Here is a 21,771-nt window from a genome sequence, read left to right on the forward strand (position 1 = left end):
GTATGGGGCTCAAACAGACTAGATGACCAGGGGAACATTTTGGAACATTTTGCAGGGGTCATGTCAAAAGTCATCTGGGGTCAAATCTAAAAATTGCATTTTCTGGACATCTGTAAGGAGTACGGGACTCAAACTCGGTGACAACAAACCTCATGACCAGGGGAACATTTTGGAACATTTGCAGGTGTCAGATACCTCCACAACACCAGCAAGTCCCAGCTAGGTTTGTGGTCTATGACCACCATTTGCCACTAGTCCTTTATTTCTGCCCCTGTGTAATTCACTTATACTGTATTATTCTCCTTTTCTTTTCTTTTTTCGTTTGTTTATTGCAGTACCGTAGCGTCACAGGGGCATGTGCCCACGTGCCCACAATCTATTTAAAAATTTAGAAAATCCCATTTGAATATTGCCGGTAAACGTTTTGTGGCACCTGATCAGGTGAAGTGCCCCTAAACATGTTTGGTGCCACCCTGACACCCCACCCCATGAATTCTGGTACGACATTGGTCCATTCCGCCCATTTTCATATGTCAACATTTGATATATATAATATACTGTAGATCCTTAATTTTTGGACCAGTTATAACCAAACTTCCAAACTTGGGCAAAAGCTTCACTGCCCCAGCCGTTGCATTTGGCATGACCCAATTGGGGTAAAAGATCACGGTTGAGTAATTTTACCAAAAATGCTTCTTCTCACATGTTCCATGGCACAGTAATGAGATTTGGCTATAGCTAGCCGGGGCCTATAGGGTAAACATAGATTTGGGGTCAAAGGTCATTAAGGGTGTATTTCCGGTACATAACAAACAGCTTCAAAATGCTTCTTTTCCTACATATTACATGGCACAGAGATGTGACGGACACATAAGCATTGACATTAGCTGGTGCCTATGGGTAACCGATTTTGAGTTCAAGATCATGTAGGGATCAAACATATGTGATTACTGAAAACAACTAAAAAATTCACTTTTTGCTGCATATTAAGTGTTGTAATCATCAGAACAATACCAAAATAGCTATAGCATTAGGTGCATATAGGCACTGAAACCCAAATCCGAGTCACAGTGACTCATAAACACGTGTCCAGCCCTATGTCTAAAATGTCCCAGTTAAGTGAGTCAGTAAAACGTTTTATTGACTCACTCAACTGGGTCATTTTAGACATAGAGTCAATGTGACTAACAAAGATGAGTTCAGCCTTGACTCACATGGGTGAGTCAAGCTATGTCTAAAATTACCCAGTTAAATTAGTCAATAAAATATTGATAACACATGAAAAGTACCATAGCAATAGATAAATACAATGTTTGAATATGCATTGAACCATAATTATATGTCAAAGAAATGCTGATCACTCGCACCTGTAAGCTACCGTATCTTTAAAAAAGCGGTATTGTATTCAATCTGTGATTGCAGACATAAACAGGTGATGAGTGCAACCTGCTTGTAGTGTAGGGTGATTTATTCAAAATTGAATTTATCTATTGCTATGGTAGTTAATCCGATTATTACGTCACTTCGACGGCGAATACGTTGGCGAAGTTACGTAATAATAGGATTAACTACCATAGCAATAGGTACAAACAATTTTTGATTATATCGCGCTGCACTACTACGTTCATGCAGTACCTCTGCATTAACCATAGATGTCAAAGAAATGCTAATCACTTGCACCTGTAAGATTAGTCTCTTTGTAAAGAGCGGTATTGTATTCAATCTATTATATGATTGACGACAGGTGATGAGTGCAACCTGCTTGTAGTGCAGCGCGGTATATTCAAAATTGTTTGTACCTATTGCTATGGTAGTTAATCCGATTAATCACGTAACTTCGTTAGCGTATTCGCTACTTGCACAGTTCCGCCATTATGCACTATGTGCGGGAGAGCCTCGAACTGGCAGCATACATGAATGGGAATTGAACTAGTCATAACGTTCTGTGTAAGGTTACATAATTCTTCCTTTCATGTATGCTGCCAGTTCGAGGCTCTCCCCGCACATAGTGCATAATGGCGGAACCGTGCAAGTAGCGAATAGAGTGTGTCAGCAATTTATTGATTTGGCCCGTGGCAGCGCACCATGCGGAATGCGTATTGGGCTGTTCCATTTGATATCCAGAACCCCATTGAAGATATTATTCTTTTGCACAGGGACCTGGGGGCACTTCAATATGAAATGGATATAGGTGTAGGGCTGGCACTTTCGCAGTAAGCGACATTCGGTGAGAGCAAAATATACAAAATATGGGGTCATTGGGTGAGAGCATGTGTTTGGCTTTCGGTGAGAGCAAAATGTAACAAAATCAGCGATACATGACTTGTTGGTGATCAAATGAAAATATAAGGGTATTTGGGTGCCAGATCGAAAGGACAGCTATGGGGTCTTTTGGTGACAAGAGCATGTGCTCATAACAAATATGGGGTCTTAGGGTGACAGCGGTGCTGGAAAAGGGGGTCTTAACAACCCTACATACGCGTCACCTCCAAAGTGGGAGTGCCCCCGGGCAGAGGGAGTATGTATTTCAAATTGCTTTACCTGAATGGGCGACTCCATTGAAGTCTACAAGCCCTTTGGATAAGGTCGTGTCCGGGGGGGGGGTACTTCAATTTGAAATGGATATATGTGTAGGGCTGGCACTTTCGCACTAAGGGGCATTCGGTGAGAGCAAAATACAAAAAATATGGGGTCAGTGGGTGAGAGCATGATTTTTGGCATTCGGTGAGAGCAAAATGTAAAAAATATGGGGTCATTGGGTGAGAACATGACTTTTTTTAACTGGAATCTTTGGGTGAGAGTCAAAACAGCGCAACAGAAACCTCGAAAATCGAATTTCTAGTTCTAAATGGCTTCAAGTTTCTTTGTTTTATCAAAATAAGTGACAAAATCAGTGATAAATGAAAGTTGCTGTTAAATTGAACAAGTAAAGGTCTTTGGGTGACAGATCAAATGAAAAAATAAGGGGTCTTCGGGTGACAGAACATGTGTTCGTAAAAAATATGGGGTCTTTGGGTGACAGCGATGCTGAAAAGGGGTCTTAACAGCCCTACATACGCGTCACCTCCAAAGTTGGAGTGCCCCGGGGTCGTGTCTTCCATGTATGTGTATACACTAGGATCAACAATATGCTTATCTATTAGGGGAACAGTTCTTAAACAGTGTGTTAAATCCCAATATATTCATTGAATGAAAAAAAAACTCATACTCTGCAACTTGAGGTCAAATTTTGCACTATGATTATGTAATTGAGATTATTGGACTATGCCATTGGGATGATGCTCTTGTGGTCCATAGTGATACTAGTATCGGGTTCCAAAAATATCCCAAAGGAATAGATTTCTCAGATTTGCCAATTTGGTGTTTTAATACGACCTATACAAAATAAATCAAATTTTGCAATCGAGTCAAAGCATAATGTCCTTGGTTTGAATAATAGCGTCAAAATATAACATTTAATGTACAATAAAATTGTCCGAACATTGCTTCAATTCATGTGAAATCAAAAAAGGAAACGTGTATTTCGATCATCAAATCATCATATCACATTTTGAACATTGTCCAAGAATCTCATCAGTGGATTCAAATTCGTACAATCTGTATAAACTCAGGTTTTTACTAATCATAGGCCTACTCGCTTCGCCATCCGACACCAAACTCTTGTTTTTCGTTATTTAGACAAACATGACAAATGACATACACCTGTTAAAAATACTCGTTTAAAAAAGGCCGGAAAACATCGATGCTATATTCTAAACTGGACTGATTGCAGCCAGTCGTATTTGCATACCAATACAAATGTGGGTTCGATGCACCCAAGGGTGAATGGGTGATTCTCTTTATAGATGTTGTGCATATGACTACTCAAATGCATTCAACAAAAGCATGACTGCAATCTACCGCGACACTCTCACACACATAGCAATGCACTACGATCAAATAGGTTGATGACAACATTTGATTGAATAGACTGGACTGCGCCATGATTGCGGTGAAGGACACCGGTTCAAATCCTTTGTTTGGATCCAATCGAGAAAAGCATGCATGGCATCTATAGTATATTTGTTTCGGCATAGCGCCACCATGAATGTATTGTATTTGATTTTCGCGGCGAACGGCATTATGACGGTCGCCCGCAAAATGCCGAAACACGTAACCCGTATGGCGTTTCCAGTGAACGCCTCTCCGCAATCTCTCTAATAAGGCGGCCGGTTTTACCGCCGGGTTCAGCAACTCATCATCCCGACACTTGTAAACAAACCGTGCTCGAGTTTAATTGATGACGTCAGACGCATTTTAATCTTTTTATCTCTGTCTTCAATTATAAGAAACAGGGGGAAAGAATAGAGGATAGACATAGTCTTTGGTGTCATAAAAATGGAGGTCACGTAAACGTCTTCAGATTGTCTGAATATTTTCATTCCAGATTTTCATGAAACTTTTAAAAAGAACCAACTTTAAGGATTCAGAGCTAAGACGTTTCGTAATCTGGGGTTAAATAAGAAATTCAAAAGATAGTTTGATTTTCTTAAAACTTGCTGTTAGCCAAAATATAGTTTTAAACAATAAAAACGCGTATTTTGACAATAAAAGTTTTGATTCAGCAGAGGCCATGTCTATGCTTTTCAATTGCTTGTCCCTTGTTGTTTGGTGTTTTCATATGCCATATCCTGGACATTTCTGGCCTGGTTTTGATATTTGTGGCGTGGTTCTTTTGTCTTTTCTTTTTCCAGGTGGTGATTACAACTTGGGTAAGATAAGTGATGATAATAACTTTATATATACCTGGCGTTACTTCTTGGGATGGTCAAATATCTATTCTACCATCTAATCATTTCCCTATACCATACTCACCTATTTACCAAATATTCTGTTAACACTTAAACATGTATGTTAAATAGAATATTTGCAGTAAGTTATCAACAAACGTTTTTGAATGTTATGAAAACGTTTTATACCCTTTATATTCCCTTTATATAACCCGACATTTAATATAACCTGGCAACCTTTTCTAACCTTTTGCGAATGATGTCAAAAATGTTTTGTGTTTGCTGAGCTATTCTACACAAATGCAAATACTCGCATAACATTTCACAAATGGGGCTAAAAGTTGAAGTTCTCTCTGATACCATCGGACATGGTGGAAAGCTTTGCTTTATCCGTAATTGTCTAATATTCCTAATAATTTTTTTCCATCCTACAAAAGCATGTTTCATTTAAAAAAATCCACAGCAGCGGTGAATCACCTGTTTCCATCCTATTCCTTAACATCTCCTTTACATGTTGGAAATCTGTGCACTAATTATAATGTTGAAATTCCAAAAAAAGTGAAAACTGTTACAGGGATCTAGCTTTTTATTTGCACATAATAGTTATAGCATAGCCTTTTAAACTACATACAGAAAACCCGGAAACCGATATGAAACTGCGTCTTCTCCTCCACTTGGTAAGAACACGGTATAATGTAGTTGTTTGTTTGTCAACAAGACGCATTATTTTGAAGCGTTGTTCGCTTAATTTAAGGCGGAATTATTATAAATAGATGCAGAGGACAGTTGTTTTTCCTTTCTATACACTGCTCGGAAAAATAGCTATACAAGGTAGATAGATCATAAGATGTGACTGACCACTGCCGTGGTTCTATATCAGTGGACTTCGGTTGTATATATTGTGATGTGCCCTGAGTAATTTAATTTGATGATTTATCTTTGTTTACAAAGTTACATGAGTGATGACATTTTAGGGGAATTCCCCTCACAAATTGAGCAAAACAAGTTGAATCATATTATAGATTAGATATGGAGAAACAGAAAATGGCAATGGAAGACAAAGCGCGCCATGAAAAGATGGCGCTGGAAGCACATTTGAAAGAAAAAGAAATTGAGTTTGAACAAGAGAAGTTGGCTAAGCTAGGTGACAAATACTCATCAAGTTTCTCCTCAAAGTCAAAGTCAGGCTTTGATGTTACAAAGTATGTAAAGCTTGTGCCTAAATTCAAAGAGAAAGAAGTTGACGAGTATTTTCAACATTTTGAAAAGGTAGCTACAAATTTGAAATGGCCTCCAGAGCATTGGACCCTACTGTTACAAAGTAGTTTTGTGGGGACGGCCAGGGAGACTTACTCAGCTCTACCAATAAAGAAATGTAATAATTATGAAGAAGTCAAACAAGCAGTCCTTAAGGCCTATGAACTGGTGCCTGAAGCATACAGACAATTGAAAGTTCAGAGATTCAAGAAAGCAAGCAGATCAAACGCATGTAGAATTTGCTAGAGTAAAAGAACAAATGTTTGACAGGTGGCTTGGGTCAAAAGAAGTCAAAGATGATTTCGGCCAACTTAAGCAATTAGTTCTTATAGAAGAGTTCAAGAAATGTGTCCACGTTGACATTAAAACCCATTTGGATGAAAGCGCTAGCAAAATTAAGACGCTAAATGAGGCGGCGACAATGGCGGACGACTATGGCTTAACTCACAAATTGAATGCGAGTAGATTTAGTCATAACAGAAGTTATTCAAACAGGTTCAGCCATAACCAACCTAGAGCAAATCAGGGTGGTACACAAGAAGGGAGATCTCAGTCTAATCACAGATCCTGGTCTAATTCACAGCATAGTGCTGGTGGTAGAGGGACCCCGTGGAGTTCAGGTACCAGACCAACAGGTGGGACTGAATTTAAATCCCAATTAGTTTGCAATTTCTGTAAGAAACCAGGACATACAGTGACCACGTGTCGGAGCTTAAAAGCCAAACAAGATGCACAAAAACAGCAGCAAACTGCTAGTAATACTGTAGGATGTGCAGTGTCACTTGAGTCAAAGAAACAAGTCAGTCAAATCAGGAAACAAGAATTCCCACAAAAGGGAGGTGAGACAGACAAGGTGTGTGAAGAATTTGAACCATTTGTGTTAGAGGGAGTAGTATCACTTGGTGATAATGGTAGTCCAAAGCCCATTAAGATTGTGCGAGATACGTGTTGTGCACGGTCTATGATTCTGGAAGGAACTTTGCCCTTTAATGAGGATAGTTCAGCTGGTAATGCTTTGATCCAGGGTATTGGGATGGAAATACTTAATGTACCTCTCCACAAAATTAACTTGACATCTGACTTGGTTTCTGGTCCTGTAACCATAGGAGTTAGACACGAATTGCCAGTCAAAGGAGTGTCAGGTAATCAGTACCTTCTGACAATTATGTGTGCGTCAACACGCTTTCCTGAAGCCATACCATTGAGAAATATTAAAGCAGTGACCATAGTGAAAGCTTTAACCAAGTTCTTCACATTTGTGGGGCTCCCCAAGTCCATACAGTCAGACCAGGGATCAAACTTTACTTCTGGAGTATTTCAGCAGGTCATGTATCAATTAGGTATAGAACAGTATACCTCAAGTGCATACCATCCAGAATCACAAGGTGCACTAGAAAGGTTCCACCAAACATTGAAAAACATGATCAGGACATATTGTTTGGAATTTCAGAGGGACTGGGATGAGGGAGTACACTTGTTGTTGTTTGCTGCTAGGGAAGCTGTTCGGGAAACTTTAGGATTTAGTCCTTTTGAGTTAGTGTTTGGACACACAGTACGCGGACCCTTAAAGTTGTTGAAAGAAAAGTGGCTCAATGAGAAATCAGATATCAATTTATTGGATTATGTCTCCAATTTTAAGCATAGGCTTAACAGAGCAACTGATATCGCCAAGGAAAACTTGAAACAGGGTCAGGCCAAAATGAAACAATGGTATGATAAGCATGCCAGAGAAAGAGTGTTCAAACCAGGTGACAAAGTTCTAGTATTGTTTCCAATTCCAGGACACCCATTACAAGCCAGATATCATGGCCCATGTGAGGTAGAGTCAAAAGTGGGTGAAGTGGATTATATTATCAAGACTCCTGGTAGACGCAAGAGCAGGCAGTTATGCCACATAAATATGCTCAAAGAGTATGTTGAAAGAAGTGACAGTGGCATTCCAAAACCTGTGTGTACAGTAAAACATGCTAATGTAGACAAACATGCCGATGTAGACAAAATCGCCAATGTAGACAAGAGTAAAGATGACAATTCTGATGTCACATTTGACCAGGATAAAGAGCTGGAGCACAAAGAGTATAATGTAAAATTGAACAATTCTGATGTGCTCACTAATTTGGACTCAAAGTTAGGTCATCTTTCTCAAGATCAACAAAGTCAAATTGCAAATTTGATTCACAAATTTGACAATATATTTCCTGATACGCCAAGTAGAACAACTGCTGCATTTCATGATGTAGATGTTGGTGAAACTAAACCAATTAAGCAGCATCCTTACAGAGTCAATCCATTGAAAATGGAACATCTCAAAAATGAGATCAATTACATGCTAGACAATGATATCATAGAACCAAGTAGTAGTGAGTGGAGTTCACCATGCATTCTTGTTCCAAGCCTGATGGTTCATACCGATTGGTCGCAGACATGAGAGCTGCAAATGTTCATTCAAAGACAGACTCATACCCAATTCCAAGAATTGATGATTGCATTGACAAAATTGGGAATGCAAAATTTGTTAGCAAATTTGATCTTTTGAAAGGGTACTGGCAGGTTCCACTCACAGACCGTGCCAAAGAGATTTCTGCCTTTTGTACACCATTTGGTCTTTACCAATACAAAGTTATGCCATTTGGGTTGAAAAATGCACCTGCAACATTTCCGAGAATGGTAAATCAAATTGTGGCAGACATAGAGGGATGTGAAGCGTATGTAGATGATTTGATTGTTTACAGTCAAACTTGGGAACAACACATGGAACAACTCCATCAATTGTTTAAGAAGCTGTCTGAAGTACAGTTAACAGTCAATCTGGTAAAAAGTGAGTTTTGCCATGCCACAGTCACATACTTGGGATATGTTGTAGGTCAAGGTCAGGAGAAACCTATCAAAGCCAAAGTTGAAGCAATTGAGCAATACCCCACACCTGTAAACAAGAAGACACTCATGAGATTTCTAGGAATGGTTGGCTATTATAGAAAGTTCTGTCCAAACTTTTCAGAGATAGCAAGTCCTTTGACTGATTTGTTGAAGAAAGATGCAAAATTCATTTGGTCAGAACAGTGTGAAAATGCTTTTCACAAAGTCAAATCTATACTCATGAGTTCACCAGTACTTACTGCACCTGATTTTCAGAAGCAGTTTAAGTTGACTGTTGATGCCAGTGACATAGGCTGTGGAGGTGTTGTGATGCAAGAGGGTGAAGATCAAATAGATCACCCCATTTGTTACTTTTCAAGGAAATTCAACAAGCACCAGAGAAATAACTCCACAATTGAGAAGGAGTGTCTAGCATTGCTATTAGCACTGCTACATTTTGATGTGTATTTGGGTACCACAGTATACCCTGTGCTTGTTTTCACAGATCACAATCCCCTCACCTTCATCAACAGGATGAAGAACAAAAACCAAAGACTGGTGAGGTGGAGTTTGACCTTGCAAGAGTACAATCTGGACATCAAACATATTAAGGGAAAAGACAATGTAATGGCTGATGCCTTGTCCAGAATTGCATAAAAACTGACAAGCAAAAATTCCTTTAAGAAGGAACTTGTGTGACAAGTAGTCACTGTGTATGTTGAGTTAAGCACTCGAAGTTAATATTATGTTGAAGTTGATGTAACAGAAGAAAACATTTAAGAAAGTTTTCATTACATTCAAACTTTCTTCTTTTAAGGGGGAGGGTGTGATGTGCCCTGAGTAATTTAATTTGATGATTTATCTTTGTTTACAAAGTTACATGAGTGATGACATTTTAGGGGAATTCCCCTCTCAAATTGAGCAAAACAAGTTGAATCATATCTAATTTGGAATATTTGGAAACCCCTTCAGATTGTAAAGAGATGACATCATATATGGGATTCCCCTCAGGAAGTGATGTAATGGGATTTCACAGCAGGAAGTGATGTCATGTGAAAGGTTTATGTTATAATTAAGACTTTGGAATTTCCCAAATTGAGCATAATGTGAAGGTAGTAAATGGCCCATAATAGAATGGGGTTTTTCCCATGCTTGATATATAAGAAATGTAAACACAATTATTGTCACAGTTGATAGTGTTGATCTGGGCTATGCTTACAGTCCAATTCCTTGAAAGAAAGGAAATTACAAACCAGAAATATTTTATATAGTCAAAGTGCTACTATTTACCAGTGTTGTCGGAGAAGATCTAGAATACGTCAAAGAACGTTATTCTTCCAAGAAAGGAAATATATTCTTCTGTCGACTTGCTGAAGTCTGGTATTTTGATTCAACGCAACTGTCAAAATAAGTGGGGACAACTGCATCGCAGTCCTGCTCCCTGAAGATATTGTGTGAAAGGTGGAAATAGCACCAAGTTTGGAGAAAGCAGCGCAAGGAGTTAAATTTGGAGAACTGCGCAAGGAGTTTAGCATAGGAGAACGGCGCAAGGAGTTTAGCATAGGAGGACGGCGCAAGGAGTTTAGTATAGGAGAATTGCGCAAGGAGTTGTAAACGAGTTTGGAGAACACCATTTTCGTGTAAGGATTTTATACGCAAGGAGTTATCAATGCAAGTGTACAAAGGAATTCGCTGATTGTCGCAGGACAAGTGAATAGGGATATATTACATCAGTCGTCCAGAACATTACAAGAACTTTATGATCACCAAGAAGAAGAATGCTGGCTAAGTTCAAAATAGATAAAGAGTGATTATATTTGATTAATGTATATGTGCATTTGTAGTCACTATATTGTACCAAACGAAACTTGCTTTCAATTAAAGACTTAGATTTTGTTAGCTTAAACGAACAGTGTATTTGTGTTGTGCATTCGTGTGAGTTCGGGTAAAAGGTGATTTTGGCCTTGAGTCAAGTACGGCTCGTAACAATATAAATGCGCATATATAAATGCGCACGTGACCAGATGGCCAGTGCCATGTTCGTGTTACCTCACTGTCAATCACTGAAATTGCGACCACAGTTCCAGGTGGTGGCCGCATTGCATTCTCTAAATTCAGTAAATTTTCATCGTCAACCGTGTAATTGAATGGGATTATTTTGAAATTTTAAAACGCTTCAAATATCACAAACAAATAGGCCTATGTTGATAAATAATATAAATACAAGCTAAAACCGCTGGGGTTAGATAATGAACCCCACAAAATTAACCGACTATATTGGAAAATGCCATACGGCCGGGCGGTTTCACAAGTTGCCGGCTCGATCATGTCATCCGCCGCCTGCACAGTTCTGACCTTAAAGCCAATCATGTGAATCATGTCCCTTTCATACTTTCATGCCGTTGCGACAAGAGGCATGACTTATCAGCCATTCACAAGTCTTGATTGTGTCTGTTTGTCTACAATGCGCGTGTGTCACGCCGCTCGGCGGCAAGCAGCATGGTAGTATGAAACCAGCACTACGTCATAGATATGGCCAATTGGCACGCCCATTTAGCACGGAAATTATGAAATATAAGTTTGTAAATCAGCTATATCTAGCTTTTCCGTAGTTAATTTTTTTTCCGTGATGGAAAACGTTAATAAAGAGTTTATCTTTCGGGTCAAGTTATTTTACCCTTTGCAAGCAATGCCACTATTTTGCAAAAGCAATTTTCCTTGCGACCTGTCATTTTCCCCTATACTTTTGCACGGGGAGTTTATGTACATCCGGGTACCTTATATCGTTTAATACGGTATGGCGACTTGTAGATGTCACGTGCGCATTTATATATGCGCATTTATATATACAATCGAAGTCCACTGTATATAGTCTTACGGTGATATGTCGGCGGACGGTGATAGTTGTGGTGGTGTTTGGATGTGGTGGTGGATGTGGTGGTTGTAGTTGTGGTGGAGGCATTTTGATGTAGGTGTATAATGGGTGTTGATATCTCAACGTATGCATGAGTAATATTACACATGTATTAGATACATTTGATTGATTGTTTGTTTTGCTTTGCTTTTTGTGTTTTGTTGTCGTTGTTGTTGTTGGGTTTTGTTTTGGTTTTTTTCTTTTTTTTCTGTTTTTTAATGTATGTATCATTATGCACACCCACATTTGTTTTACATCTGCCAACCAGGCAATGTAATATGAACATGAAATAAACTGAAGTCAGAAATAAACTTGGCCACGTCAGGTCTAAACCAGCACTAAATCTACCCCATAGGATGGAGTGTACGAAATAAGCTCACTTTAAAGGCTTATATTCAGTGATCCCAGCTTAAGCGAAAAAAAATTGTGTATAAATAATTGCCTTAAAGTGAAGGATAAGTCATTAAAATCGTCATTAGGTATCTTGAAATGACTGAAACAATAAAATAAGAAAAACAGCAGTATTGACAAAGTTGAAGCCCCATTCAAATAAAAGTGTCTTTGTTTGTCTTTAATAAACGTCTTCCAGCTTAACCACTATTTAGTACACCCGGGCGCTATGGGTTTGGGATTTTCTTTTGCTACATTTGTGGAACCAATGTTTTTTGGGCATCCTTAAAGGTCGAATAGGTCAAAATGTCAAAACTGTCATACACAGAGGTCAAAATTAAAAAATGGTCTAATTTCATCGAAACCGGTGTCAAATTACTCCCCTTAACATAAGAAATCACAAACATACTTATTTTACCATTTTGGTGCAATTTGTATTGTCATATCCCCTTCAGAGTTAGAAATATGTACATGCATAACCTTTGACCCATGATTTCATTCGATTCTGAGGTTATATATTTCTCAAACAAATTATTTTCCTATTTCGTTTGTCGAGAGGAGTAATTTGAGACGCGATTGAATGAGTGCATTTTGAAAATTTGATCTCTATGCATGAGATATTTGACTTAATTTACTCTATGCCTCCTGAACTAAGCACCCTACTGCAATAAGACAATTGACTTTTATATTCCTAGCAATGGGAGGAATAATTTGAGGTCTATTATAACATGATAGAGCAAACGTTACATTTTGGCCGCCATTTTGACCTTCGACCCCTCGTGGGAAGCATAGGGAGCATAAAAAACCCGAAATCTAGTTTTATCATTTGAGGGGTAAGGATGCAAAAAATCATTAGTTCCACTAATGCAGCAAGATTGTAGCAAATTGCAACTCAAATATTACCCCTAGTAGCGTCCTGTACTAAGCAGGCTATGTTAGTACATCTATGCACTAACATAGGTGCCCAAATCTATTGGTGATTTTTACGATAATCCCGATGAGCAAATCACTGAATAGGCCCATTATACTAATCTGTGTCTGGCGTAGCTATTACCAAATCAGCGCGTGTAACTTTAAATGGGCGTGGCTACGTCTCTCTTAAAATTAGTGCTGTTGTCGAGTATAATGTTCATTGTCGACAATCATCAAATCTCGAGATCCGACATCGTCAAGCTGTCGACAAAGCAATGCATCAAAGCGTTGTTTATTTACATCAAAATATTACCATAGGCCTAGCCCACATACGCAGCTCAGTTTTATTATTACAAATAGTAGTCCTATTTCTTTAGTATGACACGCTATTATTTTTGTCGATAATTGGTTTATGCTTGTCGACAATTAGGAATTTGCTTTGTCGACATTATTGTCGACAACAGCCTTGTCGACAACACCGCTACTTAGAAGAAAGACACTGGGACAGAACGATCAGCAAATTACCTCGGGCTCAATACTTATTTCTATAGAACAGGGAACAGCTAAAGTTAAGGCATTAGAAAAAAGTAAACGAAAACATTACCGTGCTTTTAGATTGTTATTGAGCTCACCAAATTTCCATCAACTTACAGGGGCGTAGTCGTTTGCTCGATTTGGAGGGGCAATGCTAAATTGTCGTCACTATTGTCCATTTTTGTCCCATTTTACTCTTTGCCGTCCCCATTTTATCCCTGAAAAATGTCTGTGGGGAAAACCTGCCAACTTACGTGGCACGATGGTTTGGTGCGCCACACTTTATAATACGACATTACAATATGGATCACATTCACTGGCTGTGAGAGTGCATGCTTGTCATGCAGTTGGTATTTGGTCTACAGTTTGTCCACTCCGAAGTACAAAGTGACAACGCTCGCGTATACAGCGAGTAAACAGCGCGCAGTGGTGCGTCTCTGCTGCAGGTATGTGTGCCTTCAAAGTCGGCCCAATTTTGCGTCCGCGTCGGTACTTTGTACTTCAGACTAGACTGACTGTACTGGTATACCTATGCGATATTTTATTGGAGAAATAACAGAAATTCTTACTGGTTTAATTTCAGAATTCGACTTTGCAAGTGACGACGAATTAGGTAGGTGAAGAATATTATGAAATAATAAATGTAAATATAGCGCCTTAGACACGTTATAGGCCAGTAAAAATCAGCCCCAAAATCTCCAAAGGTCAAAATAATTGCAACACGAATTCTATTTTCGGAAAATGTTGCACTTAAGTCTCTATTTTAACATACTCAAAGTCTACCAAAATCAACCTCTGCGAAAGATGTGTAAAATTGACTTTTTCAAAATGGCAGCCAAAATGTCGTAAAAAATAGACAGTTGTGATTTCAATATTATATGAGTGTCCATGTGGGAATTGGGTGACATTTTGACCTATAAATGCTCTTATGCCCTAACCGTTTCATAAATATTTATTTGTCTGCGAAGTTTTTGTTCAAAATTTCAAAATGGCCGCCAAATACGTTCATTATGGGTTGTGAATACAGACAGGGCAATCAACTTTTCACCATAGAAGCTGAATCAGTATCAAAATAGTACACGTTAGTTATGAAAATGTTGCTCTTAAGTCTCTATTTTAACATACTCAAAGTCTACCAAAATCAACCTCTGCGAAAGATGTGTAAAATTGACTTTTTCAAAATGGCAGCCAAAATGTCGTAAAAAATAGACAGTTGTGATTTCAATATTATATGAGTGTCCATGTGGGAATTGGGTGACATTTTGACCTACAAATGCTCTTATGCCCTTACCGTTTCATAAATATTTATTTGTCTGCGTAGTTTTTGTTCAAAATTTCAAAATGGCCGCCAAATACGTTCATTATGAGTTGTGAATACAGCCAGGGCAATCAACTTTTCACCATAGAAGCTGAATCAGCATTAAAATAGTACATGTAAGTTATGATCCACATATTATGTGTATCGGATACTTTAGAGTAAATATTTGAATGGTAATTGGATGGACGGTCCTAATATAACATTCAATACAGCGTCGTCAAACATTTCTCCCACAAAGAGCTGCAGGGTCGATTCTAAAGACCTATAAATCAGGGGTGATTCGAAAAGGTGATTTAATTGTCAGCATGACTGCAATATGACTGTAACTTATTTTTACTGTTCCACTTGAATAATTCTGGGGCGACGATATACTTCGCCAGGGTCCGGGTCTCTCCCATAGGCTTGAGGATCGCTGATGTTTGATTATGCGCTCTGATTATCAGGCAGGCGGCATCGGTTCAGGCTCGGGTGTGGCTTCGCCTATTAGGGCTGGTGGCCAGCGTTCGGAGCTGCCACTTGCGTACGAGGGAGATACAGAGCTACTTTCTCGGGCAGTTGCAAGCGTGGCGGCATCCTCGGAGCCTCATAATTCCGGTCCCTCGACAGCTCCACTCCTGCCTCTCCTGGTGGATAAATCAACTCAGTATGACAGCATGACCGTTGCGTTTTACATCAACAGGGAGGGGCACCAAAAGTTCAGCTATCAGCATTTGCAGGGAGACAGTGTCCCTTCTTCTGTAGTGTCAGTAGAGGTGGTACGGAGCTTCGGACGGGGTTGACTCGCCGATTGCTTGTCGGGGTGGGTCAGTCCTCATCTCTCTTTTCTAATTGAGTGGCACCTCACGCAGTAGTATGCATGCATCGGTCCATCTTTCAGAGGTTAGATCGTCCCATCAGAACCATTAGCTTCCGCCTTACTTCACCCGGGATTAAGGGCGGTAGGCCGGTTCACCATGGGAGGCATATTCGGTATAATGCCTTCCCTCCCATTGCCATGATCCTTCTGGTTCTGCTGAAGATAGCTAATTCTTGGAACTGATTACTCCTTTTAGCCGCTTTCTCTGGCCCAAGCTCCTGGATCTTCTCGTGGGAGAACCAGTCAGTCGTCTATGCCGAGTAGATCTTCTCACAGTTCCGCCACGCCACCGGCACCAGGTACAGATGGAGGTGATTAACAACCTCCACCTGACTGTTTGGCGTACTTCCGCCAGTCCGCCCAGACCGCGGGCCATTAATATTCGGTTGCTGCGCTTGCTGAAAGGCAAGGCAACAGTCAACTAGACAGACTTACGATTCGCGACTTCGCCGATTCTACAAGTCACCGATTTCCTTACCACGGGGACCGTATGCCTCGTACCGCTTAAGCATACAATACTGCCATTTTACCGATTCATCATGACTTGAGGGGGGGGGGTATATGACGGTCTTATCGAGTCCAGCACTTGTGGAGCTCATTAAGAGCATGGTGACAGAAAGACCGCCAGTTCGCTCCCTGGTTCCGGAATGAGACTTCATGGTGGTGCTACCCAAGGCCTTCGAACCCACTGTGTTCTTGATGGCAGTGGCCTGCGGTCGACATTGTTCAGTTATGTACATGTTCTGTCTATAGACGAGGACCACCTACGCTTCACCACTGAGGTAGTCTCTATCATTCCCCGGGCTGGGTTCCTGGACAAGAACCAGACCATGCCCTGCCCTCTACTCGTTACCCGATGTGCCTCACTGATCTGGTTCTCATTGTGGGGTATATGTGATGAAACCGTCACGCCCAGTGAGGGCTCTGAGAGGATACATTGCGCGTAAAGAGATCGTGGGAGGTAAGTAGAGTTGCTCAGTGTTTACCCCACTCAGAAGTGAGAGGGAGATACGCAAGCGCATAATACTTACCTCTCACGAACCCGCGTTTTAGGCGTTCCACCCCTCAAGATTGTCATACGTTCATACGTAGAGGGTCACAAGAAACGTGCGTTGGTGGGGCGACTGTCGTTAGGGTTTGGTGATACTGGGCATCCCCGTTCCTCTGGGGTTTTTTAAAAGCTTTTTCTGTGGTACAGAGGGTTTCTTGTGGTCCCAAACTATCAGTTTGTGTTTACAAGTGCTAATTATTTAATTCCATATTTAGTGATGGAATAATGACCGTTCCAGCTATTTTGGCGGCCATTTTGAAAACTTAACAAGTGAGAAAAAGTGATTAATCTTATTTCAGACCCTCGAAGCATAGCTTGAAACAAAGGAATCGTGTTACTATTACTAATAAGTGACATAGTGAGTCTGTTTTCTATATTGTTTCCACCATTTTAATCATTTTGGAGGCCATTTTGAAAAAAATCGATTTATCCATATTTCACAAAGGTTGATTTTGGTAGACTTTTAGTATATTGATAAGGGCACCTAATAGAAATGTTTTCCGCAAAAAAATTTCATGTTGCAATTTTTTTGACCTTTTCAGCTGATTTTACTGGCCTAGGCCAGTAAAAATCAGCCCCAAAATCTCCAAAGGTCAAAATAATTGCAACACGAATTCTATTTTCGGAAAATGTTGCACTTAAGTCTCTATTTTAACATACTCAAAGTCTACCAAAATCAACCTCTGCGAAAGATGTGTAAAATTGACTTTTTCAAAATGGCAGCCAAAATGTCGTAAAAAATAGACAGTTGTGATTTCAATATTATATGAGTGTCCATGTGGGAATTGGGTGACATTTTGACCTATAAATGCTCTTATGCCCTAACCGTTTCATAAATATTTATTTGTCTGCGAAGTTTTTGTTCAAAATTTCAAAATGGCCGCCAAATACGTTCATTATGGGTTGTGAATACAGACAGGGCAATCAACTTTTCACCATAGAAGCTGAATCAGTATCAAAATAGTACACGTTAGTTATGAAAATGTTGCTCTTAAGTCTCTATTTTAACATACTCAAAGTCTACCAAAATCAACCTCTGCGAAAGATGTGTAAAATTGACTTTTTCAAAATGGCAGCCAAAATGTCGTAAAAAATAGACAGTTGTGATTTCAATATTATATGAGTGTCCATGTGGGAATTGGGTGACATTTTGACCTACAAATGCTCTTATGCCCTTACCGTTTCATAAATATTTATTTGTCTGCGTAGTTTTTGTTCAAAATTTCAAAATGGCCGCCAAATACGTTCATTATGAGTTGTGAATACAGCCAGGGCAATCAACTTTTCACCATAGAAGCTGAATCAGCATTAAAATAGTACATGTAAGTTATGATCCACATATTATGTGTATCGGATACTTTAGAGTAAATATTTGAATGGTAATTGGATGGACGGTCCTAATATAACATTCAATACAGCGTCGTCAAACATTTCTCCCACAAAGAGCTGCAGGGTCGATTCTAAAGACCTATAAATCAGGGGTGATTCGAAAAGGTGATTTAATTGTCAGCATGACTGCAATATGACTGTAACTTATTTTTACTGTTCCACTTGAATAATTCTGGGGGCGACGATATACTTCGCCAGGGTCCGGGTCTCTCCCATAGGCTTGAGGATCGCTGATGTTTGATTATGCGCTCTGATTATCAGGCAGGCGGCATCGGTTCAGGCTCGGGTGTGGCTTCGCCTATTAGGGCTGGTGGCCAGCGTTCGGAGCTGCCACTTGCGTACGAGGGAGATACAGAGCTACTTTCTCGGGCAGTTGCAAGCGTGGCGGCATCCTCGGAGCCTCATAATTCCGGTCCCTCGACAGCTCCACTCCTGCCTCTCCTGGTGGATAAATCAACTCAGTATGACAGCATGACCGTTGCGTTTTACATCAACAGGGAGGGGCACCAAAAGTTCCAGCTATCAGCATTTGCAGGGAGACAGTGTCCCTTCTTCTGTAGTGTCAGTAGAGGTGGTACGGAGCTTCGGACGGGGTTGACTCGCCGATTGCTTGTCGGGGTGGGTCAGTCCTCATCTCTCTTTTCTAATTGAGTGGCACCTCACGCAGTAGTATGCATGCATCGGTCCATCTTTCAGAGGTTAGATCGTCCCATCAGAACCATTAGCTTCCGCCTTACTTCACCCGGGATTAAGGGCGGTAGGCCGGTTCACCATGGGAGGGCATATTCGGTATAATGCCTTCCCTCCCATTGCCATGATCCTTCTGGTTCTGCTGAAGATAGCTAATTCTTGGAACTGATTACTCCTTTTAGCCGCTTTCTCTGGCCCAAGCTCCTGGATCTTCTCGTGGGAGAACCAGTCAGTCGTCTATGCCGAGTAGATCTTCTCACAGTTCCGCCACGCCACCGGCACCAGGTACAGATGGAGGTGATTAACAACCTCCACCTGACTGTTTGGCGTACTTCCGCCAGTCCGCCCAGACCGCGGGCCATTAATATTCGGTTGCTGCGCTTGCTGAAAGGCAAGGCAACAGTCAACTAGACAGACTTACGATTCGCGACTTCGCCGATTCTACAAGTCACCGATTTCCTTACCACGGGGACCGTATGCCTCGTACCGCTTAAGCATACAATACTGCCATTTTACCGATTCATCATGACTTGAGGGGGGGGGGTATATGACGGTCTTATCGAGTCCAGCACTTGTGGAGCTCATTAAGAGCATGGTGACAGAAAGACCGCCAGTTCGCTCCCTGGTTCCGGAATGAGACTTCATGGTGGTGCTACCCAAGGCCTTCGAACCCACTGTGTTCTTGATGGCAGTGGCCTGCGGTCGACATTGTTCAGTTATGTACATGTTCTGTCTATAGACGAGGACCACCTACGCTTCACCACTGAGGTAGTCTCTATCATTCCCCGGGCTGGGTTCCTGGACAAGAACCAGACCATGCCCTGCCCTCTACTCGTTACCCGATGTGCCTCACTGATCTGGTTCTCATTGTGGGGTATATGTGATGAAACCGTCACGCCCAGTGAGGGCTCTGAGAGGATACATTGCGCGTAAAGAGATCGTGGGAGGTAAGTAGAGTTGCTCAGTGTTTACCCCACTCAGAAGTGAGAGGGAGATACGCAAGCGCATAATACTTACCTCTCACGAACCCGCGTTTTAGGCGTTCCACCCCTCAAGATTGTCATACGTTCATACGTAGAGGGTCACAAGAAACGTGCGTTGGTGGGGCGACTGTCGTTAGGGTTTGGTGATACTGGGCATCCCCGTTCCTCTGGGGTTTTTAAAAGCTTTTCTGTGGTACAGAGGGTTTCTTGTGGTCCCAAACTATCAGTTTGTGTTTACAAGTGCTAATTATTTAATTCCATATTTAGTGATGGAATAATGACCGTTCCAGCTATTTTGGCGGCCATTTTGAAAACTTAACAAGTGAGAAAAAGTGATTAATCTTATTTCAGACCCTCGAAGCATAGCTTGAAACAAAGGAATCGTGTTACTATTACTAATAAGTGACATAGTGAGTCTGTTTTCTATATTGTTTCCACCATTTTAATCATTTTGGAGGCCATTTTGAAAAAAAATCGATTTATCCATATTTCACAAAGGTTGATTTTGGTAGACTTTTAGTATATTGATAAGGGCACCTAATAGAAATGTTTTCCGCAAAAAAATTTCATGTTGCAATTTTTTTGACCTTTTCAGCTGATTTTACTGGCCTATTAGAGCTGTATTGAGTCAAATTACCTGATCAGGTACTGAAATACATAATGCATTCATTGCAGCTATTGTTCTGAATTCAAATTTCAAATTTAAGTTGGAACAAAACTGAATGGTAGAAATTAATTTTTCTTGATTAAAAAAATTGTTTCAATTTTGTGTCAATGAATCAAAATACAATGTCAAATTTATTTGATTACGTAATCCTATTGTATTGTTTTAACTAACACGTTAACCACTAGGCAAAATATTAAAACCTCACGATAAATTGGTGGTGATTTCCATAAAGAAAACAAAACAAATAACTTTTCCGGACCTCAAATAAATTGCTCATGTGGCGAAAAATGTAAAAATTGTTATCTCTTTCGGTAACTTTGTACCTAATAATAGGTAATAACATGAAACGGGCATTCGAGCACTGAGTAGTCCACGAGATCTTACCAAAAAGTGTCGTTAAACTTCGCGTAATTCGGCAATAACTCTGCCAAAGGTTACTGAACTTTGTATAGAGGTCAAACTACAAACGCGCTTTAATCATGGTAAAAAATAACAATGTATTCTCCTAGGCATTCCGGAAATGTAGTTTGACCTGCATAGTTTGACCTATCTAGAATGCATCGTTCTCGAGTTATTACCAAAAAGGTCAAACAGGATCAACAACATAAAGATAAACCGATTTTGACGAAAGAGATGTCAAAATGTTAGTTTTGATACAACAATTATAATAAAGAATACTCGGCACTATATCGTTTAACAAATCGTCACTTTTCAGTAAGCATGGTAAGATCTCATGGTCTACTAAACAACCTTGTAAACACAAACGGGTTTGATTTTTAGTTTTGCTTTGGTAAAAACCTTTGAATAACATTAAATGTTGAGTTTTATCAAGGTCATGTAAACGTTTTAAAACATTTTGTATGAAAACACGCTACAACAACATATTAATGTTATGGTAAAATAGTTTTTGCAAATTTTCCAAATATTTCGGCAACACATAAATAACATTATGTTATTATATAAATTGTGCATTAAGTTTTCAAAATATATTTTGAATGTTATGAGAACCCTTTATGAATCCTGATATGATAACCTTTATATAGCCCACATTTAAACGGGATTTTTTTGCTTTTTCGAATAATGTAGAAAACGTTTTGTGCATGGGTGATGAACACCCTAAACGTTAGGCCACAGTGCTCTCATATTGTGTCTTTTGTACGATTCAAATGTTGCATTAAAAATCTT

General features: G+C 40.0%; 1 protein-coding gene across 1 annotated transcript in view; it reads left to right on the forward strand.

Annotated features, from left to right (window-relative positions):
• LOC140150927 (uncharacterized) overlaps positions 1-21,771 on the forward strand; it is a 54,196-nt gene that overhangs the window by 17,277 nt on the left and 15,148 nt on the right. The window contains exons 16-17 of the mRNA XM_072173084.1: positions 4,734-4,751; positions 14,216-14,245. Of these exons, the coding sequence (XP_072029185.1) occupies positions 4,734-4,751; positions 14,216-14,245 (48 nt within the window). The remainder of the gene's footprint in view (positions 1-4,733; positions 4,752-14,215; positions 14,246-21,771) is intronic.

This window comes from Amphiura filiformis, chromosome 4 (assembly GCF_039555335.1).
Source record: "Amphiura filiformis chromosome 4, Afil_fr2py, whole genome shotgun sequence".
In the NCBI taxonomy this organism is placed as follows: Eukaryota; Metazoa; Echinodermata; class Ophiuroidea; order Amphilepidida; family Amphiuridae; genus Amphiura; species Amphiura filiformis.